The sequence below is a fragment of the Cydia pomonella genome, chromosome 20, assembly GCF_033807575.1.
Source record: "Cydia pomonella isolate Wapato2018A chromosome 20, ilCydPomo1, whole genome shotgun sequence".
Taxonomy (NCBI): domain Eukaryota; kingdom Metazoa; phylum Arthropoda; class Insecta; order Lepidoptera; family Tortricidae; genus Cydia; species Cydia pomonella.
In genome coordinates, this window is record NC_084722.1 from 2134996 (window position 1) to 2160418 (window position 25423).

The following is a 25423-nucleotide window of genomic DNA, read 5'->3' on the forward strand; positions in this document are numbered from 1 at the left end:
AAACTCGAAACGTCATTGAACATTCTGATGACGTCACAACTCTCGGATTGACACTGTTGACAGTTAGGCGATAGACAACAAATGACAAATGTCAGTTGACAGTTCGTATCTTCTACGTGCGTATGTAGTTATGTGTCAAACCGTAAACTGTGACGTCACACAATTTTCAAAGAGCGTTTTGGGCGCGAAAGCATCTGTCAAAATATATTTTGTTAATTTAACATATTTAAAGCCGTTTTAGTATAAAAGTTGAATTTTAGGGCAACTTTTAGTTAATATAGAACGTAATACGAGCGTTTCGAAAAATTGGAAACAACCCTATTCGCTCGCATGTATTTTACGCATGCATTACGCTACGCCTGTCGTAATGATGAGAGAAATTCATACGCTACGCTACGACGACGCTTCGTGTGCGGACTTGTTTAAACTTGTACGTGCTCGTAGGGCTCTTGTCCTGCGCGCGTATTACGATATGCTTACGCGTCTCTTGCGCTTACGCGCCGTGTGCTGGGGACCTAAGTGTCTCTCTAAAGCAAAGTACAGTCGGCAATAACGTCTTGTAATTACTATTTTAGGCCCCTCCGGTGCCCGTATTGTATCCGGCTGGGAGGCCGCAGAGGGCCAGATCCCTTGGCAGCTCTCCTTGCGAATGGTGAACCCGACCGGAGCTGTGTCTTCTTGCGGTGGCTCCATAATCCATCCTGAATGGGGTTTAACTGCCGCTCACTGCACTGCAACGTACGTAACATAGATAAAGTTACATAGTTTCTAATGATAAAACTTCGTTGTCACAAACGTATTTGTTATATAACTAGCGAGCGACCCGCCCCGCCTTCTTTCAGGTTAACAAATTATACACCGTCCTCAAGAACGACTCGATTGAGAGGTGAAAACCGCATGAAAATCCGTACAGGTTTTGAGTTTAGCGCGAACATACATAAAGACAGACGCGGCGGGGGACTTTGTGTTATAAGATGTAATGAAATTGGGTTACTCGTACGTATATAGTCAAGAAGCTCCTCGTTATGGAGCGAAACGTGTCGAACAGTCTTTGACTTAAAATACGTGAGAGACCCATTTGAATATACGTATTTAATGCATACTTACTTACTGCTGTGGCGCAGCAACCCGGAGTGAATCTTGGCCTCCGACACCAAAGACCGCCATGCTTCTCTGTCCAAAGCCGTTTCTGTTCCATCGACGGCGCCGAGTTCGCTAAGGTCTCTTTGCACTTCGTCTCTCCAGCATACCATATTTAATGCATACCTTTCTTAGTTTCTAACCGAACCATTAAAGGCAGGACCTTTAATGGTTCGGTTAGATTATTTGGCCTAGCCACTTAGAAAATCGTTAATATAAAGGCCGATCAAAACTTAAACAATGTACTAGACATGCGCGAAACAGTGCTTCAAAAAGTAATGCTATATCACATCACTTTTTCGAAAACGTAATGTTACACTGAGATATCACATCACTTATCACTCGAAACGAAACATTTACCCGAACGAATACAGCGCGCGGGCGCGCGCGTGATGGCAACATCACACTCATCACAGTACCAACTACATTACGCAGCGAGTGTTAGGACTCTAGGGCGTATCATATCGGCGCGTCGATCTATTACGCATTGCGTTTTGTCACCGCCATGTGATAGATCGTTTTTGTTAATGTTTTTATTTTTATAGTCGTAAAATATGCATCATAGATAAAAAATAAAAGAAAATATCTGTTAATTAATGAGATAACGCCATCGAGAGTCACTAGGTAGTATTTTTATTTGGGTATATCAATAAAATTATGATATGATACTGATACTGATACGAGAATGTACTGTAAACACTAGCTCACTATTAAATTAAAGATAAATAAGTAACTTCACTCGTGCTTAATTTAGTTTGCCGCGAAAGTCAACCAAACCAAACATTTCACAACAATAATAAACAGTAAATACGTTTTTGTTCGTCAAATTCAAACTCGCAAGCGAATTATCATTTAGCCGCATCCTTATAGGTAAAATACTAAAAACATTGTAAGCTCTATGGTAACGCATTACAGTTTTAAATCGATTGCAGGTGCAAAAATCCGTTATCGTATCAATTTAATGAAATTTGCAATAACTCAAATGAGACTGCTACCGACCGGCTGAGCGGACCGATCCGAAGTGTTCCGAAAGCATTGCGGAATGAGAGCGAGCGAGCAGTGAGTGCGGGTGCGAGCGGGATAGCAAAGTAATGATAGCATGGCAAACAAACATCACACATCACACCATCACGTCTCATTGCTCATTATACATTACGCGGATTGTACTTGAACGGACCTTTCGTACCGACTACCGGCGCGTCAATCTATATTGATGCTTTACGAGTTTACGCGCGCTTCGGCCAGTCATATGCTCCAGTGATGTTTGAAGTAATGCTTGGTTTCTCGGAGTGATGCGTAATGCAACATTACGCGTTTGAGTGATATCTCATTTGTGATGTTACGCGCATTACTTACACATGTCTACAATGTACCTATAGAAATTGTAATGTAATATATTTACCTCAGTAAATCATACGATATAATGTATTTCCAACGGTTCGCCAACACAACCATCACGCGGTGCGACCGCGCTGCTCGCCGGTCTAACTTCGACTGGCCGTTACTGTTAGTGACGTCATCATTATGTAAGCGCTCGAGACGTCTAGAGTCAGACCAAGATAAGTTGGCAGCGATTTTGACAGCCTAGACAGTGCAGGTGTTATTTTAAACGTTAAACTTCTCTGAAATCATGACGTATATTTAACGTTTGCACAGACTGGCCTATCAAAATCGCTGCTAACTTAGCTTGGTCTGACTCTATACACTACAGAAATAGTCTCGTGATTTTTCGTATCATTTGTCTCATACATTTTGTCCTTTCTTTTAGAGTTTGTCGATGTGCAGTCGTCACCTTGGCTATTTATTAATTATTCAAAAATTTGATTCAGGCAACGAGGCCCATTATTACAAATACCTTACAGACTAACATAGATATACATTTTATAAAATTACTACTAAACACTAGGCGAAAAAACGGCGTAGCTCCGTCCGAAACACGACAACCTTCGGCCAGAAGTCGGCACACTCGATGCTCCCCTGCAGCGGTCGCGGCACGCGCACAACAAAAGTTGAAGTGCACGAAGAAGCGCGATCAAAGCTGGAACGCCCTCAGCGTATCTGCTATGCCCCTAGGCGACTTTTAATATACAAGACAGTCCTGTTCGAATTAACTCGGTTCAAAATATCTTCCTTGTAGATAAAGGTGGCCAATAAAAATCATCACACACAATTCCCAAATCTGTTCCAGCCGCGTCACCATGGTGCTTCGCGCCGGCGCAGTCAGCCTGTGGCGTCCGGAGCTCATCTTCGAGACTTTCGAGTATTTCAATCATCCCCTGTATATTGATGCCCTGCAGTCCATCGTGCAGCCTCATGACATCGCCATACTGAAGTTCCAACGTACCATCACCTTCTCTGGTAAGCATTAGAGAGTAGACACGATCGTTTTAACCACTTCAGAACAGTTCAGAAAAGTCAAGTAGGTAAACTAAGTAGGTACTAGTAGTTACTGTTATAGAATCATATTGATTAGAAATGCGAAGATTATATAAAAATTATGACTGTGAAGAATAACGAATGTGATCAAATGCAGTTGTGTAGAATTCATAATGTGCAAAATTCCGAATAGAAAGAAACGCGATCGGGTAAAAATATGACTGTGAAGTATAATGAATAGGAAGAAACAATAGAGGCAGAAATGACGAATTATCCTTTGAATGCAATATTATTATATATGTATATTCTAATGGCGTGTTGCTCTTTTACAGACCGTGTGCAGCCCATCCGTGTCCAGAACTCTCTCGACAAGAACCGCGACTACAATGGTGTGAGGCTTGAAGCTTCTGGCTGGGGGCGCACTTGGACCAACGGTAATATAAGACTGTGCCTATGGTTGACCCTATCCATGTGATAAAATGGACCTTTTTTTATGACAGATTTTGATAAAAATTGGTAGGATTCAAAAACTAATTCTAATCGGAAAAACACGAAATCCAAATTAGGGACAAAAAAATGAATGAAAATTCCCATTGGGTTACGGGAAATTCTACACGATTTTCGTAACTCAGCGGTAGCAGCATGGTTCCATTTTTATCACCTTTCACTATGCCTGTCACTTTTGCACTTACATACTTGTTAGAACGTGACAGGCATGGTGACAAATGATAAAGAGCCGACCATCTTAGGCCTACAGTAGAAGATTTTGTAGGATATACAGTAAAATTGCGCTTATGTTGTACAGAATAAGAAACTATCTATCCACCAAATTTCGAGTAGCTCCGAAGGAGTTACATGCGCGTTGCCGACCCTAACACTCCGCACCCTCGTTGAGCTCTGGCAACCTTACTCACGGCAGGAACACAACAGTGAGTAGGGTCTAGTGTTATTTGGCTGCGGTTTTCTGTAAGGTTGAGGTACTTCCCCAGTTGGGCTCTACCTATGTACATATGTACCTGTTACCTTTTATTGTACTGTCATTTAAGTATTTAAGATGCACTGACTATCCAGGAACTTCTAGAACGGAGAAGCACAAGACGCGTCCGTTAGGAACCATTTATTTAAAGAGTGTGATGAATTGTAGGTATACATTAATCTGTCGGTGAGAATTGATTTTACCCTCTTACATAATTATACTCATATATCACAGTCATAAGAACGACCTTTTTCTAAAATGTGTTTGATCTATTCGCAGGAGCTACTCCCGAGAACTTGCAGTGGGTGTACCTGTCCGGAGACTCGAACGAGCGCTGCCGGTCTGCGTACGGCGGGAGCTCCATAATCGTAGACTCCACCATCTGCGCCAGTGCCTACAATGTCACCAGTCAGTCTACTTGTCAGGTAAAGAATCCTGGGAAAGAGACCTGGGAGTCGAGCTAGCTGTATTCGGTGGTCACTATTGCCTCCATTTCAGAGGGCCTACCGCGAACCACGTTCGACGTGTTACCTCTCTGTCGTACTTGTAAATTTGTACGTAAGTGTGACAGGGAGGCAACACGTCGAACGTGGTTCGCGGTAAGCCCTCAGATTTCACTATCGCACGGGTTTTGACGTTTTACTTCAATAACTCTGAAAGTATATACTTCAGTACCCCTAGTGTAAAATTAATTTACACTAGGGGTACTGAAGTATATACTTTACTGAAGTATAAGCGAAACGTGTCATACGCGTTTGCGTTAAGTCTCATTTTGTATGGGATTTTGAGTTTCCAACACTTCCCGCTTGGCGCGCTATTTCTAAATCCCATACGAAATGAGACTTAACGCAAACGCGTACGTCACGTTTCGCTATCGAATAAATTTACACTAGGGGTTCTGATTTAAATGTCGCTGGTCAAATCCCTCGGCTTTATCACTACCAATTTTATACTAAAATTATATTGCTATCGAATGCAGGGCAACGATATACAATCGAAAATAAATGAAAATTAGACATGTTTTCGTGATTTTTCTATCGAAGCAACTTTAACCTATTAAGATTTTTCTTTTAGTCTGCCCTGGGAAATATAGTCTAGTTCCTGTATGATTTATTTCATTGCATTTGTTTTTCATTAAAATATTAAAGAATTCTAAATAAAAACTACAATTTTGCTACTAATCGTTTGCTGTGCGTCTTGTGGAGCCCTCATGCCCTACCCCAACGGCGTGTCTCAACGCGATTTTGTTATTTCTAACTATAGCTTGAATGTTGAATATGAAGATATACTGATCAACTTTTGTTATAAAATAAAAATAAAATAAAATATTTTTATTTCAGAACCATCAGAGTTATGAAACCAAACTTTATCAAACATGAAAATGCAAAAAATCTGTCAGATTATGATCAAACAACAAATCAACTCAGTTTATCATGTTAATAACGAAAGGAAACCTGTATCTTCTTTGGTCATTCAATGCTACAGTACCATCAAGCTGGTCTGATTGTCTGATAATGAAGACCGAAGGAATTTTTTTAATTTGTATTTTTTTCAACCCCATCGAGTTTAGCCGCGATGACTAACAATTACACAAAGATTTGTGTAAGATTGTCTTTATTGTTTATTTATTTAATTAAATATACCTATTAACTACAGGGTGACAGTGGCGGCCCTCTCGTCGAGTTGGAAGAAGACGGCAAATACACGCTGATCGGAGTCACCTCCTTCGTGTCAGCTCTCGGCTGCCATGCTGACATGCCTGCCGGTAAATACTTCTTTGCAATTATATTAATTATCAGTAAAATAAATCTGCTGGCCGGCGACATAGAGGCGACATGGAACATAGAAACTCACACGTGGTTATGCCCCTATATGCCCAATTGCTACTCAATTCTTTCTGGAAATAAATGACAGTATTTAATGCTCAGTTTCTGAAGGTAAAAAGCACCTATTAAATAATTAAAATCGTTCTTATTCTGTCTCTGATAATTTTGTGTCGAAAAACTCGCAAACAGTCTACTTATTAAATGCCGCTTTCGCAAAATAACCGTTTACAAAAATCGTTTCGGCTAAACTTGGTCAAAGGGACTATTACATTTCTTTCTATTGTGATTTCAAAATTTAAATACCATTTTTTCCAGGTTTCATTCGTCCCGGACACTACCACGATTGGATTACCGACGTGACTGGTATCAACTTCGACTGGGTCCCTGAACCGCCCACCGACTCCAGTGAGTCCAAATCTAGCGAGTCCAGCTCTAGCGAGTCTAAATCCAGCGATTCCAGCTCGAGTGAGTCTAAATCCAGTGAGTCCAGCTCAAGTGAGTCTAAATCCAGTGAGTCTAAGGAGTCTTCTGAATCTAAGGAAACCTCTGAGAGCATATCCAAGGAGACATCTGAGTCAGAATCTAAGGAAACCAATGAGACCGAATCTAAGGAAACTACTGAAACCGAATCTAAGGAGACTAATGAGTCAGAATCTAACGATACCAATGAGTCAGAATCTAATGAAACCCAAGAAACCATAGAAAGTGAATCTAAGGAAACCTCTGATGAAGAATCCAAGGAATCCGCTGAGACAGAGTCTAAGGAAACCACGGAGACTGAGTCTAAGGAGACCGCTGAAGCAGAATCTAATGAGACTTCTGAGGCTGTATCCCAGGAAACAGTAGAAACAGAATCTAAGGAAACCTCTGAGGCCGAATCCAGAGAAACCACTGAGACCGAATCAAAGGAAACCACGGAGACAGAATCCAATGAGACCGCTGAAGCAGAATCAGAGGAGACGTCTGAGGCCGTATCCCAGGAAACAGTAGAAACGGAATCTAATGAAACTGTTGAGGCGGAATCTAATGAAACCATTGAGGCCGAATCTAATGAAACCGTTGAGACCGAATCTAAGGAGACCACTGAGGCCGAATCTGAGGAAACCACTGAGACCGAATCAAAGGAAACTACGGAGACAGAATCCAATGAGACAGCTGAAGCAGAATCCAAAGAAACGTCTGAGACCGTATCCCAGGAAACAGTAGAAACGGAATCTAAGGAAACAGTTGAGGCCGAATCTAATGAAACCGTTGAAGCTGATTCTAATGAAACTGTTGAGACCGAATCTAAGGAGACCACTGAGGCCGAATCTGAGGAAACCACTGAGACCGAATCAAAGGAAACTACGGAGACCGAATCCAATGAAACATCCGAGGCCGTATCCCAGGAAACAGTAGAAACGGAATCTAAGGAAACAGTTGAGGCCGAATCTAATGAAACCGTTGAAGCTGATTCTAATGAAACCGTTGAGGCCGAATCTAATGAAACTGTTGAGGCCGAATCTAAGGAGACCACTGAGGCCGAATCTGCGGAAACAACTGAAGAAACTAGTGAGGAAGCACAGTCTCGCCTTTTCTGGTCCGTTTTCCGCAGTGCCTCGTTGAGTGTCTTTGGAAAATAATAAATTAAAGAAAAGTAGAATTTAATAAAATGAATAAAGTTATTTTGGAATAAATCTTGTGTCTATTAGTTATATTATATTGAATTCCCCGAGAATCATATTATTTCATATTTCATATTTTATATTAAAGAGTGTCGCACTAGGCTAGTTTTATCTAAGAAGATGGTGAAGAAAATTTGTAAAAATTTATTTACAATTACATTTTTAAAAATATGTCGAAAGACTCATACAAGACAGTCTTCTTATACTTTTTCTTCTAAAAAAACTTGTAAATAATAACATAAACAACATACCGCATCTTGATCAAAGAAAGAATATGTAATTACAGACAATTTATAAAGTTGCGTAGGTACAAAAATGTGACCGCGGCGGAAACAGACCCACTTTGTCGTTTGCCATAAGGACGCGATTTGCTTATATCTTTATACGAATAAGCTGACAAGGCGTCCTTATGGCAAACGAAAACTTGGGACGTTTTGCCGGCCGCGGTCGCGAATATCAGGCTCGATATCAAAATAATACTATTTCTACCGTTATTTACATTAGTAAAATTTACTAAAAATATGAGTAGGTAAATATTTATTTACATTTTTTATAATATTTATGAATTACCCTTAAAAAAACATAAAATTTTAAATTCAGGGATTAAAGAGTAATGAAGTAATTATTAGATTTTTAATTTTAATACAAATATTACTTGATTGCGTGGCGATGGGCGGCTGTGAAAAGGGAATGCCTGAGATACTGTGCGATGATGGATGCTGGGCCCTCAACTGTTGTTGTGTATTAGTTTTAAGCTGTTAATTTATATAATTTCATGACGCATTGGTTGCGACTGTAATGACATGTAAATATGTTTGAAATAAAATAGAATTATTCAATTATTGCGGAAAACATATTTTAGTTGGTTTTGGCCGGTGTCCCATGGATTTCCGCCGTTGATCGTTGATTATTGTAATATCGAACTTACAAAATCATACTGGTTAATAAGAGTGTATAAATTTGTGTTATAATTATTATCTGTTGAATGTTGTGAAAAATTTATCTTTAGCTATGCTGTAGCTTACATAAAATTAAAGAGGGATGTTTGTCCAATTATAGGTAATCAACTAATTACAGCTAATTTAAATTTAAAAAATCTACACATACGCAGTGTTGACCTCTCATTAAAATTTATATTTCGCGCCTTTTTCTACTGGAAAAGTTGGTTTGCCAGAGTATTGCTTTGCCAGGTTATTAATATTTAGTCAGCAGTGTATTTAGTGGCTGGAACAGCTTAATTCGAACTATTTTTAAGTGTAGCAACACTTTTCCTTTGTCATTTTCTTATTTCTTTAATTTCTTTTCATGTCATTTTCAGTTTGCTAACAAGAAAGACGGTACCTATATGGTGTGTTTAAGACAAAATTTTATCTAAATTTAATAAAAAATATCTTCTTTACTCATCAATATACAAAATGGGAGTTTGGCCAGAAGTAACAACTGTGAAAAATGAGAACAGACATGAAATTAAGCTATCTGGCGCGTCAATATCACAACGAATATCCGAAGAAGGTTTAGACAACAATTTGTTCCAATTAACCAATTTAAACCTGCTAAATATTAGTGATACGTGCCTCACGATTATTCCTGATGATATAAAGAGGTTAGTTAACCTACAATCACTGTTATTATTCGGAAACAAACTGCAAGAATTTAACGAAAATATAACCTCTTTACCAAAATTAAAGGTGCTCGATTTGTCCAGAAACGAAATTAAAAGTATCCCAGACGGTCTGAATAAGATGAAAGAATTGACAAGCATCAATTTCAGTTCGAACCAAATTGAAGCTATGCCGAAATTTGTCGATTTTCCCAACTTAATTATAGTTGATGTGTCTAATAATAAATTAACCGAGTTTATAGATCTGGAAGGCGCTCATTTGCCTCATTTGACGGATCTTAAGCTGAAAGGCAACGCTATTGAGACAATCCCGAGCTATTTGCCACAAAGTTTGCCATCACTGAAGAACTATGATATGGGTGATAACAAAATCAAAATTGTCCCAGGAGAACTTGCTAATCTGCAAAAATTAAAAGGTAAAATTCATAGTAATGTCATCCAACATTTTTACAGGCTTAATCAAGTTTCAATAAAAAATGCAGTATTGCGAAAGTATATTGGTAAATAACATAAGTATTGCACAACATTGAATTTAATGTCATGCTAATATTGCTGACTTAGTATCTTAAGAAACAGGATATTTCCTTTTCTTTATTATTATTTTAATTGCTTTAGGTACTCCACATTACATATGTAAATACTTCTTCCTTGTTGTATCCTCATGGCTGAGGGATGTGATGACTGTGGACACTCTTCACTAGTGCTCTCCAAGCCGCTCTTGGGCCCGGTGCATGTTAGCCTGCAATATGGTTTTTGTCGCTGACATTATTCTGTCCGCCCAACACATGGCCATATGTCCATCCCTACGTTTCCTTGGCATGATGCCAGTGATTATGAGGTTTTCCAGCCTGGACCTGTCCTGCTCAGATGGCCGCAGAAACCAAGTACACCTTGGGTGCAAACAGTGGAGAGCCTCGTTTTAATGTTAAGTTTGTTGTGAATGAAGAATATATGTAAATACACTGCTTCAATTCTTCTAAAAATGGTTATTTATTTTTATTTACTTATAATTGCTTCATGTTTTCTAGAACTAAACCTCAAAGGCAACAAGCTTGCTGACAAGCGTCTCATGAAACTAGTCGACCAGTGCCGCACTAAGCAAGTGCTAGATTATGTCAGGGAACACTGTCCGAGGAGTGATTCTCAAGCCCAGACAAAAGGAAAAGGAAAAAAGGGCTCCAAAAAACAAGAAGACACACCAATCGAAGAAGCTGTCTGTGATCTAAGCCATTCAATGAAGATTCTATATGTCGAAGATAATATCCCTAACGTACAAATCATAGAATCTCAAGTTGGCGCTGTCCGTCCGTACATACTGTGTTGTATTGTTAATGATTTGAGCTTTACCGAGGCGTCTTTTAAGAAGTTCATTCAGATGCAGACGAAACTCCATGACACGGTGTGCGAGAAGAGGAATGTTGCCACTATAGCCACACATGACTTAAAGAAAATTGCACCTGGTAAGTTTATTTTTTTATTTTTATTTTTTGTTTTTACTCTTATCTGCCATCGGCTTTCTTAGCCATAATCAGATTGTATCTATGTATCTAAAAAAAATGTCTTTTTCCAGGTGGTGGTCCATTAACCACCATTCCTTTATTATGTGAAAACAGGGGGTGGATTATTCTCTCTGGTCTAGTTCCAAGATCTGCCACCTTTTCAGTCTTGTGATGTTACTGTTGTTCTTTAATAGGTCTCTGGCAAGTTCGTTCTCATGATTTGTGAGCCTTTCCTTATATTTCTTTGAGAAGCTATTTACTTCCTCTTTGATGGTTGGTATATGTAGGTAGTCATGTATTTCTTTATTACGGATAAACCAGGGTGCACAAGATATTGTTCTGAGAGCAATATTCAGGAATCTTTGAAGGATCTCGAGGTTAGAATTGCTCGCTGAACCCCAGAGTTGTATACCATACGTCCAGATAGGTTTTATAATACATATATGCACCTGGTAAGTTAGAAATATTTTTTTAAATTATAGTTTCAATTAGCTCAATTTTGTTTAATTCAAGATATCATTGAACAAGCCTGGACCCTTAAACTACGTCCAAAAGAGAGGTATGGGCACTGTGAATGTCATCTGGCTTTGTGTGGTAGGGCACAGCACAGCAGGTGACATTCCAGATCCAGAGCAAAGCCCAACTGGGGAAGTACCTCCACCAATATATATCTTATACCTTTAAACGAGCAATTCTTGTATATATATATATTTATTGTGAAAGTAAAATAAACATTTTGATTTTGATATATATATATATATTTCTGTGATCTCGGAAACGGCTCCAACGATTTCGCTGAAATTTGGTATATGGGGGTTTTTGGGGGTATAAAATCTATCTAGATTAGTCTTATGTTTGGGAAAACTCGTGTTTTCGAGTTTTCATGCGTTTTTCTTTCGACGCAGAATATGGTCGCTAATTTCGTGTTACCGGCCGCTGTCCGTCTGGTCCAGTAAGACGCGGACTGCTAAACAAGTGTTACGGGTTCGAATCTCGCCCGGTGACTAACTTTTGTCTTTTTATTTTATATGTTCAAGTTTATATATAATTTATTAATTTTTATTGTTTTAGACAAGTTTAATTTAGTAAAAAAATGTAGTTAAGATTATCACCTATACACCACCATATTACAATAAATAGTTATAACCGAGCAAAGCTCGGTCGCCCAGGTACTATTAAATTAACTGTTGCAGAAACTTTTGAACACCAGATATGTCTTTGAAAAAGTATTTAAGGGTGGCTTTTTGCAAGTTGTTTCATACGCTACTATTGATTCTGAGTGTTCCACTTTCTAACACTGTTTTTTCATTATACTTGTAATTTATGCTTCTATTTCCTTACAGGAAACCTAACCTACACAGCCAAGCCCCCAAACGTCCTCAAGCTGGTACCACTCGGACGCTCCAAGCCGTTCACTGGTGAACAACTGTTGCAACAACTGGTGGCGGAGGCAGAGGCGCTCAGAAAGGAGAAGAAGAGGAATGTGTACTCGGGGATACATAAGTAAGGAAGTTTAACTACAATGTAATTAACTTTGTTTTAGGGTCGGCAACACGCATGTAACTCCTCTGGAGTTGCAGGCGTACATAGACTACGGAGGCTGCTTACCATCAGGCGGGCCGTATGCTTGTTTGCCACCGACGTAGTATAAAAAAAAAACTTTAAAGAGCCACAATAGATCAATACCTGGTCTGTGGCACTCAAAAGGCCCTCTAAAACTGTCTCAATAACTTCACATATCTTATTTTCCACCCAAATGTAAACCATAGACCAGGACTCTTGCTCTGTCAAGATAGCCACTAGTTGGCATGGCAGAGTAGTTGTGGCAGAGGCAGACCGAGGAAGAGATGGTAGAGTGGATGGTAGGTCTTGGATGCGTTACAGCGTGATTGGCGGATCTTGCTCAGCACAGGGGGGATTGGAAAGGGAGAGGGGATGCCTTTGCCCAGCAGTGGGACACACAAATAAGCTAAGGTTTAGACGAGGCAAGCAATTGTATGCAATTTTCATTACTATGTGGTATCTGATCGAACTTTTGAAAGTAGTTTACCTTAGTATAGTCAGCAATGTAACATAAATTGCATGCAAGCTCTTGCTAGTCTATGCCTCGCTTAAGGATGCTAATCACGAAGAATTTTGTACATTAACCCACCTATTCCTCTCTTTATCGCACGCACATTCCTATGCACTGTGCGAGCGGGATAGCAGCTCATAAGCTCATAAGCTTGCTTACGAAATTCTTTGTGCTTAGCGTGCTTTAAGGTGGTTCGACTAGGTTACCCAAAGCTTAAACCTCACTAGATGGCGCCACAATTGCAAATTTTAAGTTTTAATTTTTTTGTGGAGTAGTCTTGGTATTTCTATACTGTAAATTATGTTTAGCGCACTCTTTAAATAAATATTGAACTATTACAACAAACATTGAACACTTCATTGTACAAAAACTACCCCTTAATGTCGACAGAATGTTTCTTGACTCTATTTCTAAGTATCACTCACACATTCAAACAGTCTTACTGGGATCCTTGTAGTAGACAATTTGGCACAGCGTGAGTAGGCTTCAATAGCGTTGCGGTATGTACGTGGAAATACATGCAAGAGGATGTGGGTTCGAGACTCATTAATTTTTTTTTGTTATCAGTATTATCAAGTATAGGTTATTAATTATTTTATAAGAAATATGAGCGTTTTCCATAAAAATATTAAAAATCTGATTCTCACACATCATGATATTTTTGGGTTCTTCCAACTCAGAATCACTAGCATAATCAGTCCTCGTGCTAAAAAAAACCGAAAATTTGTATTGAAATTTTAGTTTTACATTGAAATTTCTTTCACACTAAAATGTGACGTAATGGTATGGATATTTTAGGATATCTTTTTTTAATGCTAGGGTGGAGAAGACTCTAAGTAGAATGAACCTAAGAAAGTCCAAATTTGTAAGTCAGATTTTCCGGAATTTTTTTCAAAAAAAAAACGCTGTTTTGTTCTAAAATTAAAGCAATCCCTTACTGCCCAGCCTTTAAAAAAGTAGGTACTATTTTACAGTAGAATTAAACATTTTTTTTACGATACATTTAATTAAATTACAGTGAGTTACAAAATTGCATGGCCTTCTATTTATAACCATTATAAAAAGAAATGAGATATTTACCATGTTTGTTTATATTATTGATTTCCCGATATTTTGACACAACTAGAAGTTTCACACAATGCCTAGAGATAGAAAATTATTTATTTATTTTATTTATTGTCAATTTCATTCAACGGATCACATCATATCCAATTTATGTGTTTATGTATTGCATTGTTTTCTACCTAGTTGGTTATTAAATTCTGTTACTGCAATAATCTTTATCTACATAAAATATACCAACGAAAGTTTAATTAAGTATATATTAAAATGAAGTACACAAAATCAGGAATTACATATGACAATATCATTCAAAATCGCCTCCTCTGGCTTTGACACAGGCCCTCAAACGACGAGGCCAGTCATCAATAGCGGCACGCACGATTGTCATGTCTAATTCCGTCACTGTCTTAACTATGGCCCGCTTGAGGGAGTTAAGATTTGTGTGGGGTTTAGCACAGGCTTTCTCCTCAATAACCTGCTATATGGCATAATCCAGGGGGTTAAGGTCCGGGCTGGAGACGGCCAGTCTTCGTGGGCAATAAAGTCAATTTTGTTCCTTCGAAACCAGGCTTGAGTTGTTTTTACCTTATGTGCAGGAGCTGAGTCCTGTTCAAAGATCCATGGCTGGTTTTGAAATAGGGTGTGGCTTAAGGGCTTCACTATTGGTTCGAGAACGGTTTCCAGTTTCCGGTTTTCACACCTTTTTCACAGAAATGAATCTGTGTTAGCCCTGAGTATGACACACTCAAAATCATGTTTGGCGGGTGCCCACATTTGTGCAACGCAACAGGGTTGTTTCCATCTACAAATCTTAGGGCATAATTGTATCCCAAAAAAATCTTTTGGATTATAAGAACATGTTAAACTACTTTTAGGGGACCTGTAATGACCATATTTTTGTAAATATTGAATTTAAAATATCTTTTGGCACACGTCACGTGACCAAACTCCAAACGTCATTGAAGATTCTGATGACGTCACAACTCTCGGATTGACACTGTTGACAGTTAGGCGATTAACAACAAATGACAAATATCAGTTGACAGTTCGTATCTTCTACGTGTGTATGTAGTTATGTGTCAAACCATAAACTGTGACGTCACACAATTTTCAAAGAGCGTTTTGGGCGCGAAAGCATCTGTCAAAATATATTTTGTTAATTTAACATATTTAAAGCCGTTTTTAGTATAAAAGCTGAATTTTAAGGCAACTTTTAGTTAATACAGAAAGTAATACAAGCGTTTCAAAAAATTGGAATACGATTCTCTTTTAGGCCCCAATTTATTATAGATACGACGAGATAAGCGTTATGTGTGGTATATAATTATAGCTCACAAATCCACCACATGTAATTTTTTATTTTTTCGGTAGCATTTGTTTTAACGGAAATAAAGAGGTTGCAAATCGAGTACCAGAACTTCAGAACAGATATCATTTGATATTTACCAGTCGCTTTTCGGTGAAGGAAAACATCGTGAGGAAACTGGACTAATCCCAACAAGGCTTAGTTTTACCCTCTGGGTTGGAAGGTCAGATGGCAGTGGCTTTCGTAAAAACTAGTGCCTACGCCAAATCTTGGGATTAGTTGTCAAAGCGGACCCCAAGCTCCATTGAGCCGTGGCAATATGCTGGGACAACGCTAGGAAGAAAGAAAGAAATCGAGTAACAGAATTTAGTAACCAACTAGGTATAATAGTTATGATGTAAATGTCCATATCATGTTGGAGTCATATATGTATTAGCCAACTAATTATTCAAGATCAATACACTTAGCTCCTTTAGGTATTCGCCTAAGTACAATCTCGGGCAAAATTGAGTTTTATAAAAGTGACCTAGTTTCTAGGTCATATTTTCTATGAATTGGTCATTTTTGTAGACTCCAATTACAGTTACACTTTTCCTGGTTTTTCGCGGACCAGAATATCGATGATTTTTGTAACTTGATTTAGACGTTGCTATCATTTTCAATCCAAAAACACATAAAATCACAATTCAGAACATGCGGCAGCGTTGTTTTCTATCAAGTACCTGAAGCACCAGGGCGGCTACCGGGAAAATCGAAATTCGTCAATTTCGGGCATTTTTCTCTGTCACTCTAATTACGTCTTAGTGAGAGTAAAAGAGAAAGATCCCCGCAATTTGCGAATTTAGGTTTTCGCGGTAGGCCCCCAGGTCCTGTCAAGTTTCAGCAGTGTTGCCAGGTGAGCGGAAGAGAATTATCGTACTTGAGTGTCAATATTATTGTTCCGTTGAAAAAAATATCGTACGCCAATCAAAAAGGCAGCCCCTAAAAATGTCTAGCAAAATAAGCTTAAATTTCCAATTAATAATAAAAAAAAAACCATTTTCGTCTAAATTGCGCAAAAAATCTGTTTATGATTGTGTATTTTTGGGATAGACTCAAACGGTATACAGGAAATTGTGACATTTTAAACTTTAAACTTACACCAAGGAGCCGAACACCCAAAAGATACTAATTTTAGCCTATTTCTGAGAGAAAGTGTCATATTTTGCTTCAAATTACTAGACTTTTAAGGTGGCATCATCCAAGGGCTGAAATTATAGTACTTTAGTGTACGATAATGCTCTTTGGGACATTACGTCATACCGGGGCCCAAATTATCGTACATGTACGACAATTATCGTACGCCTGGTCACACTGAGTGTCAGTGTCGACAGAGTCAGCTAAAAACGCGTCAAACATCGCAACGTCGCGCCGATGGCCGTCCGAGGCGGGGTGGCAACGCCGCAATGTATTTGTACACGACATTTGTCACACACACATTTATAAATTTTATAAAAATATAACGTTGATTATTGCATGATTTCTGTATGAAACAAAGTTTTTCTATTAATTTAGCGCAAATGAATATTCGAAAGTAGATAGATGCGCAACTATTTATGTAATAATATTGTGTAATTAATTAATAAATAGCGATTGTTTTTTGTATGAAAATCGAACCACCTTAAAGAACTTTATTTTCTATTCCAGGTATTTATACCTACTGGAGGGCAAGCCAAAGTACCCATGCCTGCAGGACTCCAAAGGGGAGGTCATCAGCTTCCCGCCCATCACCAACTCGGAAATCACCAAGGTAAAAATAAGGCCAAGTCAAATGCATAAAAAAATTATTTGCTTATTCGCAAAATAATAACGTGCTAGTCCATCAATGTCAACCCGTTGTACTTGCGTATTTTTACATGCAAATAATGTTCTCACCCTTTCACCGCGAAAATAAATATAACAAATCACCACCAAAAGTACAAAACTCAACACGTGATGTCAACGCAGCATTGATAAATCCCCTACTTGACGCTAGATGTCAACTACGAAAATAATAAGCGTTTTGGTAAAAAAACTGATCTATGAGGTCAGTCTATGCTTACTTATTTGTCTATGGTTAAGCATAAAAGTTTAAATGTCATGTTCTACGGATAAAGGTACCTTACGGCAGTTGGCGTTACGTTGTGTAGCACTGTATAGCGTCGTTAATAATAAAGTAAGTGCCATCCGCCATAAAGTACCTTTACATGTGGAAGGTCAGAAATGTTACTCCCGCGACTATTGTAAACTTACTTCCCCAGATGTCGCATGAGAGCACAAGCATGTTCGTGGAAGTGACTTCCCACGCGTCCCTCGGCTCCTGCAAGACTGTCCTCGACAAGTTCCTGCTGGAGACGCTGCTGCTGGGACAGGCTAGTCAGGAACAAAGCTACCACACGTTGAACGTACAACAGGTACAGTATGCAACTTCTGTAAGACCTGGAGCATCTGCAGAACGGCTGGGTTCCTCGGTTGAGGGGTAAACTCACGAAATGTGAAGCTGGTATTAGAGTATTTTGAAGGCTTGTTAAGTTCTACAAGACCTGGAAACGCTGCTGCTGCGCCTGACCAGGGCTAACACATGCTGAACGAGCAGCTGGTACAGTTTGCTGTACACAGGTTAACTTCTGCAAGACCTGGAGCACCTGAAGTATTGCCGGATGCATAACAACAGGGGTAACACTTACTCAACGTGCCGCTGGTAGTGTATGATGGAAACAGCTCGAGACCTGGAACACCTGGAGAACTGCCGGGTGCATCGGATCAGAGCGACCACCGCCTTTCGTGTAGTAACTATGTAAAGTTTACTGGTGAAAGCTCAGCCCTGCTTCTGCATGATTTGAAGTGGTTCCTTCTGGATAATATGCTACTAAATGAATACGTAAACTACTTAGATATTTGGTAGCCCTAGAAATACATTTTCCCATATTTTCATATTTTAACCACCAACAAAAAAAGAGGGGTGTGTCTTGGGTCTTCCGCACCGTAGCTCTTAAACAGGTAAATCGATTTCAGGCGGTTTTTATATATTTAAAAGCAGGTTTTCTAGCACTGGTTATAAAACATAAATAAAATAAAAAATGTAAAATGTATGACTATGTTTTCTAAATAACGAATTTATTATTATTTTATGGAAGTTGGTTCATCCGTATCATTTATATCATTTTTTATATCATTTAATTTTAATTCTGTACACCGCACACATGAAAGTTCTGGTGATTATTACTTTTCTTTTGCTGTGGCTGCCTTTTCATCCTAAAAGTTTGCCGATTATCTTAGTAAATAAATAAATAATTAAGAAAATATATTTCCAGGTAAAAATAGTAGACACAGAAGGCAACCTGAAGAGCGTGTACCCGTCGCGCACGGACTGCGTGTACGAGGACGCGGCCAACGTCAAAGTGTTCCGGCTGCCTAAGAAATAAACTGTGGCAAAACCACGCACTGCCGTTTTCTTTGATTTAAAAAGTTTGGATTTGTTATTTTTGTGTAGCTTCTGTTCATCGTGAGAATTAAGAGGTTTCCACAACGACCTGAACTTATAAAGCTACAAATGACATCTGTAAAATTGTAATTTGTAGTTTTATGAAATGGGGACCTGAATGTTGCTTAAAGCCCGACCAGAAATATATGACCATTGTCAAGAGGGCGCTGTTATTCTCATGTATAGGGTGACAGTTCAGTTCAGTATGAAAAATTTAGTTCCAATGAAATTCCGCAATATGGCGCGTGATCATATATTACTGGTCAGGCTTTACAAACATTGCTCTTTTGATTTCTGAGAATGCTGGAAAGCCTATTTTGGTAAGGTACTGTAAATTTTTTATTCTCCTAACCCAGCCATACAGCAAAAAAAAATAGTGAAATTTGAACGCATAGTGAAGAAATAAAGTTTGATTTTGTTTTGTTCGAAAATCGAAAGAAACAGAAAGCATCTCTGTTCCTATTGCGAATGATTTCAATTTCATCGAACTTGATAAGTCCTATGTGAAGGACCTTTGGGGCTTGGGAGTTTAAGCCAAGTCTTGAAATAACATCCAACCTAAAATTGGTTTTCTTTCATTTTCAGAAGTATTAAAAAAGTAGTGTTCGAAAGTAAAGCTCTGGGGGGGGGGGCTTTTATATGATAATGATTCACTTACATGTTTGCAACTAGACTAATTTTGAGAGGATCTTGGTATTCTTGGTGTATTAGTTCTTATAGATCTGAATTTTAACAGTTTTAACATTAGCATTTCCAAATTCTGATTTCAAATGAATGTATTGCGAGTTCTTTTATTAATGGTAAAAGTGAAAAGGTGTTCATGCCACACAGTATTTTGTTGTTGACGTTATTGTAGAGAGCTAGGCTAGAGAATGGAATTCCTTCCTTGACGATTTAAAAAGAAAATTGCAGTGTGTACCCAGTTTTTATCTTTGTCATTTCCTTTCCGAGAGATTGTGATTTTTTTTTTACTTGTTTTTCTTTTTATTTGTTTTCTAAGTTATTTTGTTTCTGAGGTGCTTGTCTGATGTATTTGGTAATAATTTTTGCCAGACTTGTGTTTAATAAATGTCAAAGTCATAAGTCAAAACATCTGATTAGCCGGGTCCACACAGAGGGACCATACGCGCGAGGCAATTTCCTCGCGCATAAACCGGCCAGTGTAGACGTGCCTCGGCCGAGGCGGCGCGCTCGGGCGATGAAAACTACTGCTATTCAATTTTTTATTGCTTGGCAGTTTAAAATATCATGTTTACAGTGAATAATATTGATTGTTACTCTTAAACCTTCCCAGTAATTTCAAAAAATCTACGCTAAATTATATCAGACAGGCCATATTACTGTTATAAATTGAAATGAACAAGTGTGTTAGCTTTAAGGTTGTTTCTTGAATTTCTCTGTGATGAAACTACCAATTTGTCGATGTGAAACATCAAATACCTAATGTTATGAAAAAGTGTCAACGCTTGTTTTTGTAATAAATATTTTTTCAATGTATCTGTTTTGATTTATTAGAAACCTTAACTTAATTTTAATTTCTAGTCCACATATTTTTTTAAAGGTTCATTAATTCGGTTTAAAAAATCCGAGCTTGGCGTTACCACTGTCGTACTCAAAACAGAGAGAGCACTTGGGAATTCCTTCGTAAGTGTGACAGGGAGGCAACACGTCGAACGTGGTTCGTGGTAAGCCCTCAGAAGGCCTACCGCGAACAACGAAGTTCACAAGTTGTGGGCATCTTTCTCTTTTATTCTAATTAATGTAATTGGAGTAAAAGATAAAGATGCTCACAACTTGTGAACATCTTTCTCTTTTATTCCAATTAAAAGAAATATGGCCGCAATTTGCGAACTTCGGTGTTCGAGGTAGGCTCCCTGATTCTTCGCGTCTGTTTAAGCTACATTCTTTTACACTGACAGTTATGATTATGACATTACTTTTGAAAACAACAGAGATACTGTCAGTTAAACGTCAAGCAAATCGTGATTTGTTTTAAATGGGTTTATTTCCCTCAAAAATTGTTTGTTTTCAAGATTTTACCTTTTATTACGCTATGGTGTACTGAAAAAAGTATTCAAAATGCGGCGCAGTCTAGCGCCGAGCCAAGTCGGCTCTGGAGACAGTGTTTTCAAAAGCCCTCTGCTAACTTCGTCCAAACGCAAGAAGCGAGAATGCACAAAGACCGTCGCACCCCGAACCCTCACTCAATCCATGTCTGCATCAGACCACGAGAACTTAATCAAGCAGATATTGAGCAAGCCGTTCAAAGTGCCCATTCCGAACTACGTTTCGTCCTATTGCAGCAAAAGTTTAGGGTTAAAACGAACACAAGTCAGACGAGCTTTACACGACCCTGATGAGCCGAATGCCTTGGTCCTGTATCGCCCTCCATATATTCCTGAACATGAAAAGATGAAAATGAACCCGAAAGAAATTAGAGTAGCTGTTGTGGTAGATCCTGTACTAGGAAATATACTAAGGCCACATCAGCGCGACGGAGTTAAGTTCATGTATGACTGCGTGACTGGACAGCAGATTGAAAACGCCTTTGGCTGTATTATGGCTGACGAAATGGGTCTCGGGAAAACTCTCCAATGCATAACTTTACTATGGACCTTGTTAAGACAGAGCCCGGAGTGTAAACCAACCATTTGTAAGGCAATCATTGTATGCCCCAGCAGCTTAGTTAAGAACTGGTATAATGAGATACAGAAATGGCTTGCATCAAGGATTAATGCTTTAGCTATGGATGGAGGATCTAAAGCAGACATAACCTTGAAGTTACAACAATTCATGAACACATACTCTGCTACGAGAGTTGCTACTCCAGTGTTGATAATATCCTATGAGACATTCAGGATATACTCAAATATACTGCATTCCTCAGAGGTTGGCTTGGTTCTCTGTGATGAGGGTCATAGATTAAAGAACAGCGAGAATCAGACATACCAAGCACTGATGGGTTTGAAAGCTAAAAGGAGGATTTTGATCTCAGGCACTCCAATTCAAAATGATTTGACTGAATATTTCAGTTTAGTACACTTTGTGAATGAGGGGATCTTAGGAACAGCACAAGAGTTTAAGAAGAAATACGAAAACGCAATTTTAAGAGGCCAGGATGCTTTAGCAACTGAGCTAGAGAGAGAAAAGGCGCAGGAATGCCTTGCAACTCTCACTGGAATAGTCAACAAATGTATGATCCGAAGAACAAGCAGTTTGCTCACGAAATACTTGCCGGTCAAGTTTGAACAGGTTATTTGCGTGAAAATGACGCCACTTCAGACTGAAATCTACAAGAACTTCATCAATTCTGATGCAATCCGGAATAAATTCTCCGGCAACGGAGAGAAGAACACTTTGAGTGCCTTGTCAAGCATCACAACACTGAAAAAGCTCTGCAATCATCCTGACCTAATTTATGACAAGATCCTAGAAAGATCAGAAGGCTTTGAAAAAGCTAAAGACCTGCTACCAAGCAACTATGACATTAAAGATGTGAAGCCAGAATACTCAGGAAAACTCATGATTCTAGATTGCATTCTCGCTAATCTGAAAACAAACACCGATGACAAGATAGTTCTTGTATCAAACTATACACAAACTTTAGATCTGTTTGAAAAGCTTTGCCGTAAACGATGCTACCAATACGTAAGGCTGGATGGCTCTATGACGATAAAAAAACGAGCTAAAGTTGTTGAGAGCTTCAACAATAAAGAATCTAAAGAATGGATATTCATGTTAAGTTCGAAAGCGGGAGGTTGTGGATTGAATCTCATCGGAGCAAACCGTTTGATCATGTTTGATCCTGATTGGAACCCAGCAAATGATGACCAAGCTATGGCTCGAGTGTGGCGCGACGGACAGAAGAAACCTTGCTACATCTACCGACTCCTAGCCACAGGAACCATAGAAGAGAAGATATTCCAACGACAAGCCCACAAGAAAGCCCTAAGTGACACTGTTGTTGACCAAAATGAGGAATCTCTAAGGCATTTCACTTCAGAAGACTTGAAAGACTTGTTTAGATTGGAAGAGAACACATTGTCAGATACTCACAGCAAGTTTAAATGCCGAAGATGTGTAAATAATATCCAAGTTACCTTACCTCCGGAGAATTCTGATTGTACATCGGATTTGTCTAACTGGTATCATTGTGCCGATAAGAAGAACTTGGCAGATCTTGTTCTTAAGCAATGCTGGGATCTTGCAAAGAGTATTTCCTTCGTTTTCCATCACCGTTCAGCTAAGACTGAAGCGCAGAATGAGATAGAGGATAAGGAAAATGTACAGGAAAAGAAGAGAAGGAAAATTGAGATAGATGAAGATTATTCAGAGCCAGATGACAGTGCTGATGAAGATTATGCTTAGTTTAAATCATGTGTTTATATGTTTTTTATGTTTCTCAGAAAATTTTGTGATTGTCAATATTGGCGCCCAATATGTTTTGCCTGGATATGCGCCACATTGCCAGTGACCTTTTTAGTTTAAAGTCGTTTATCTGCATACCTACCTTTTTAGTTTGTTTTTTTTTCTAGGTTAGAAGAAAAAATTATGTTGCCATTTAAATATTGAAGAACTCATTTTCGGGCTTGCAATTAAGTTTTACTAAAAAATTTGGTACCTTTCGAAAAAGTAATTGCGCGTGAGGGGAGCGAAGTGCGCCTGCCGTGTAAGTATAGATAAATTAAATTATAATATAAAATTTGTTTATATATCTATTGATATATTAAAGGTAGTCGTACTTACACGGCAGGTGCACTTCGCCCCCTCATAGAAGAGTTTACAAGCGCACCTGTAAGGTTGGTTCTGTTGCAGAAATGTATAAAAATCCCCCAAAAAAAATTGTGCCTACCCCAAAATCTGAGTTAACTTTTGCTTTTAACTGTAGCAAAATGAGAGTTTTCTATGACATAAATTACTTGAAATGTAAATAATTCTGTTTTAAGTTAACTATTATGAAGAGTGATTATATTTTCCAAATGTATAATTATGCATTTGATTTTTCCAGACCTAAGCCATGTGACTCATTATTTTATTTTCTCTAATTTCACAATTTCTTAGCTAGCCTAAGGGCGCGGCCTGAACTCACGCGATTGGCGGGGTCGCAGGACAGATCTATTCAAGTCTTTTCATTCATACAAGTAATTTTGAACCTATAATAATAATAATAAATTATTTATTCACGACCAACTTGGATCATTTTGTGTTAGTGACAATTTTTATCTTAATGCTAATGTTAATATATACATATGTATTTAATTATAGCAAACTATATATACTATATTTGAGTTTCTTATAAATAAATAAATAAGCGGATTCAAGAAAATCCGCCTAGGTACTCACTTATTCCTGCGCACATGAGTCATGCAGCAGTTATTTAAATATAGGCCATCAACCCTGTCCGCAAGCATGGTCAGGATGCTGTTGGAGCTGGCCCGTACTCTGCGCACCAGGGATGTGGCTCGCTTGCGCATCGTGGTGTAAAAGCAGTCTACCCGCGCCTCCGCGAACATCCCTGACGCGCTACAGAATCTAGACAACCCCATCAGCACCCTGTACGCGTTATTATATTGAACGCGCAGAGCATTGTACCGTTTATACGTGTAGTCTGCCCACAGGCTGCTTGTGTAGGCTCTGAAGAAACTGACTTTAACTTCTTTTGAGCAATGAGCAAACCTGCGGGCTATCATATTCGCTCTGACGGACAACGCTTTGCGCTCGCGCTCAATATCCGCATCGTCTTTAAGGTCAGCGCTCACCACATTGCTATGCATGCGCCACCGGCACAGAGCGACAAACCGCCGGTCGCGTGCGTCAGTAATAATAACCAATAGTCGCACAGAGTAGAGAAGTTGACTTTGATTCTGTATTGTAGGTCCATTTATCCTAAAAATTACAGATAGTAAGGCCGCGGACTGGACACAAGCGACATGCGGCGCTGCGAGCGGCAAATCAAGATCGTTCATACATTTGGTCGAGCGGAATGTATGATTAGTTGTTATTTTGCCGCTCACCGCGCCGCTTACGTCCAGTCCGCTTCCTAAGTGTTAAACTAGATGTTGACAGAATACAAAGCCCAAGTCCTAGGTGCCTACACCGTTGAAGGACTGATATTTGATGCATATTTTTAAATGCTCCACTAAGAAATATATTTGAAATTCAACCCCTGAGCCCCGGCGGTCACAAACGGTAACTAATACCGACGTAGTGTCCGACCAAAGTTTTAGTTTCGACATGAAAATCACGCCGTTTTGGCCAAAAAATCCGAACGTTTCGACCGCACCGAAACAGGATTTTCGGGAGGGTCCGACCTAAAGTCTCGGTTTCGACATAGTTCAAATATACTTTATTCATGTAGGCCTAGCAACAAACACTTA

The 25423-nt window shown here is 38.9% G+C and overlaps 3 protein-coding genes across 3 annotated transcripts; all 3 read left to right on the forward strand.

The window, feature by feature from the left end:
• The first annotated feature begins 477 nt into the window (after positions 1 to 477).
• On the forward strand, positions 478 to 7995 carry LOC133529420 (uncharacterized). The gene is made up of 7 exons (XM_061867146.1): positions 478 to 738; positions 3329 to 3498; positions 3849 to 3950; positions 4772 to 4917; positions 6149 to 6257; positions 6634 to 7133; positions 7176 to 7995. The coding sequence occupies exons 1-7, from the start codon at positions 650 to 652 to the stop codon at positions 7938 to 7940; spliced, it is 1881 nt and encodes a 626-aa protein (XP_061723130.1). The 5' UTR covers positions 478 to 649; the 3' UTR covers positions 7941 to 7995.
• A 1293-nt stretch (positions 7996 to 9288) lies between these two features.
• Positions 9289 to 20543, forward strand: LOC133529423 (leucine-rich repeat-containing protein 47-like). Its single transcript, XM_061867151.1, has 6 exons — positions 9289 to 10019; positions 10632 to 11063; positions 12446 to 12605; positions 17231 to 17333; positions 17824 to 17976; positions 18877 to 20543. Exons 1-6 carry the CDS (start codon positions 9398 to 9400, stop codon positions 18985 to 18987), a joined length of 1581 nt encoding a protein of 526 aa, XP_061723135.1. The 5' UTR covers positions 9289 to 9397; the 3' UTR covers positions 18988 to 20543.
• Positions 20544 to 20971: 428 nt separating this feature from the next.
• On the forward strand, positions 20972 to 23555 carry LOC133528884 (DNA repair and recombination protein RAD54-like). Its single transcript, XM_061866375.1, has one exon. It carries the CDS (start codon positions 21126 to 21128, stop codon positions 23412 to 23414), a length of 2289 nt encoding a protein of 762 aa, XP_061722359.1. The 5' UTR covers positions 20972 to 21125; the 3' UTR covers positions 23415 to 23555.
• The last annotated feature ends 1868 nt before the right edge of the window (positions 23556 to 25423 follow it).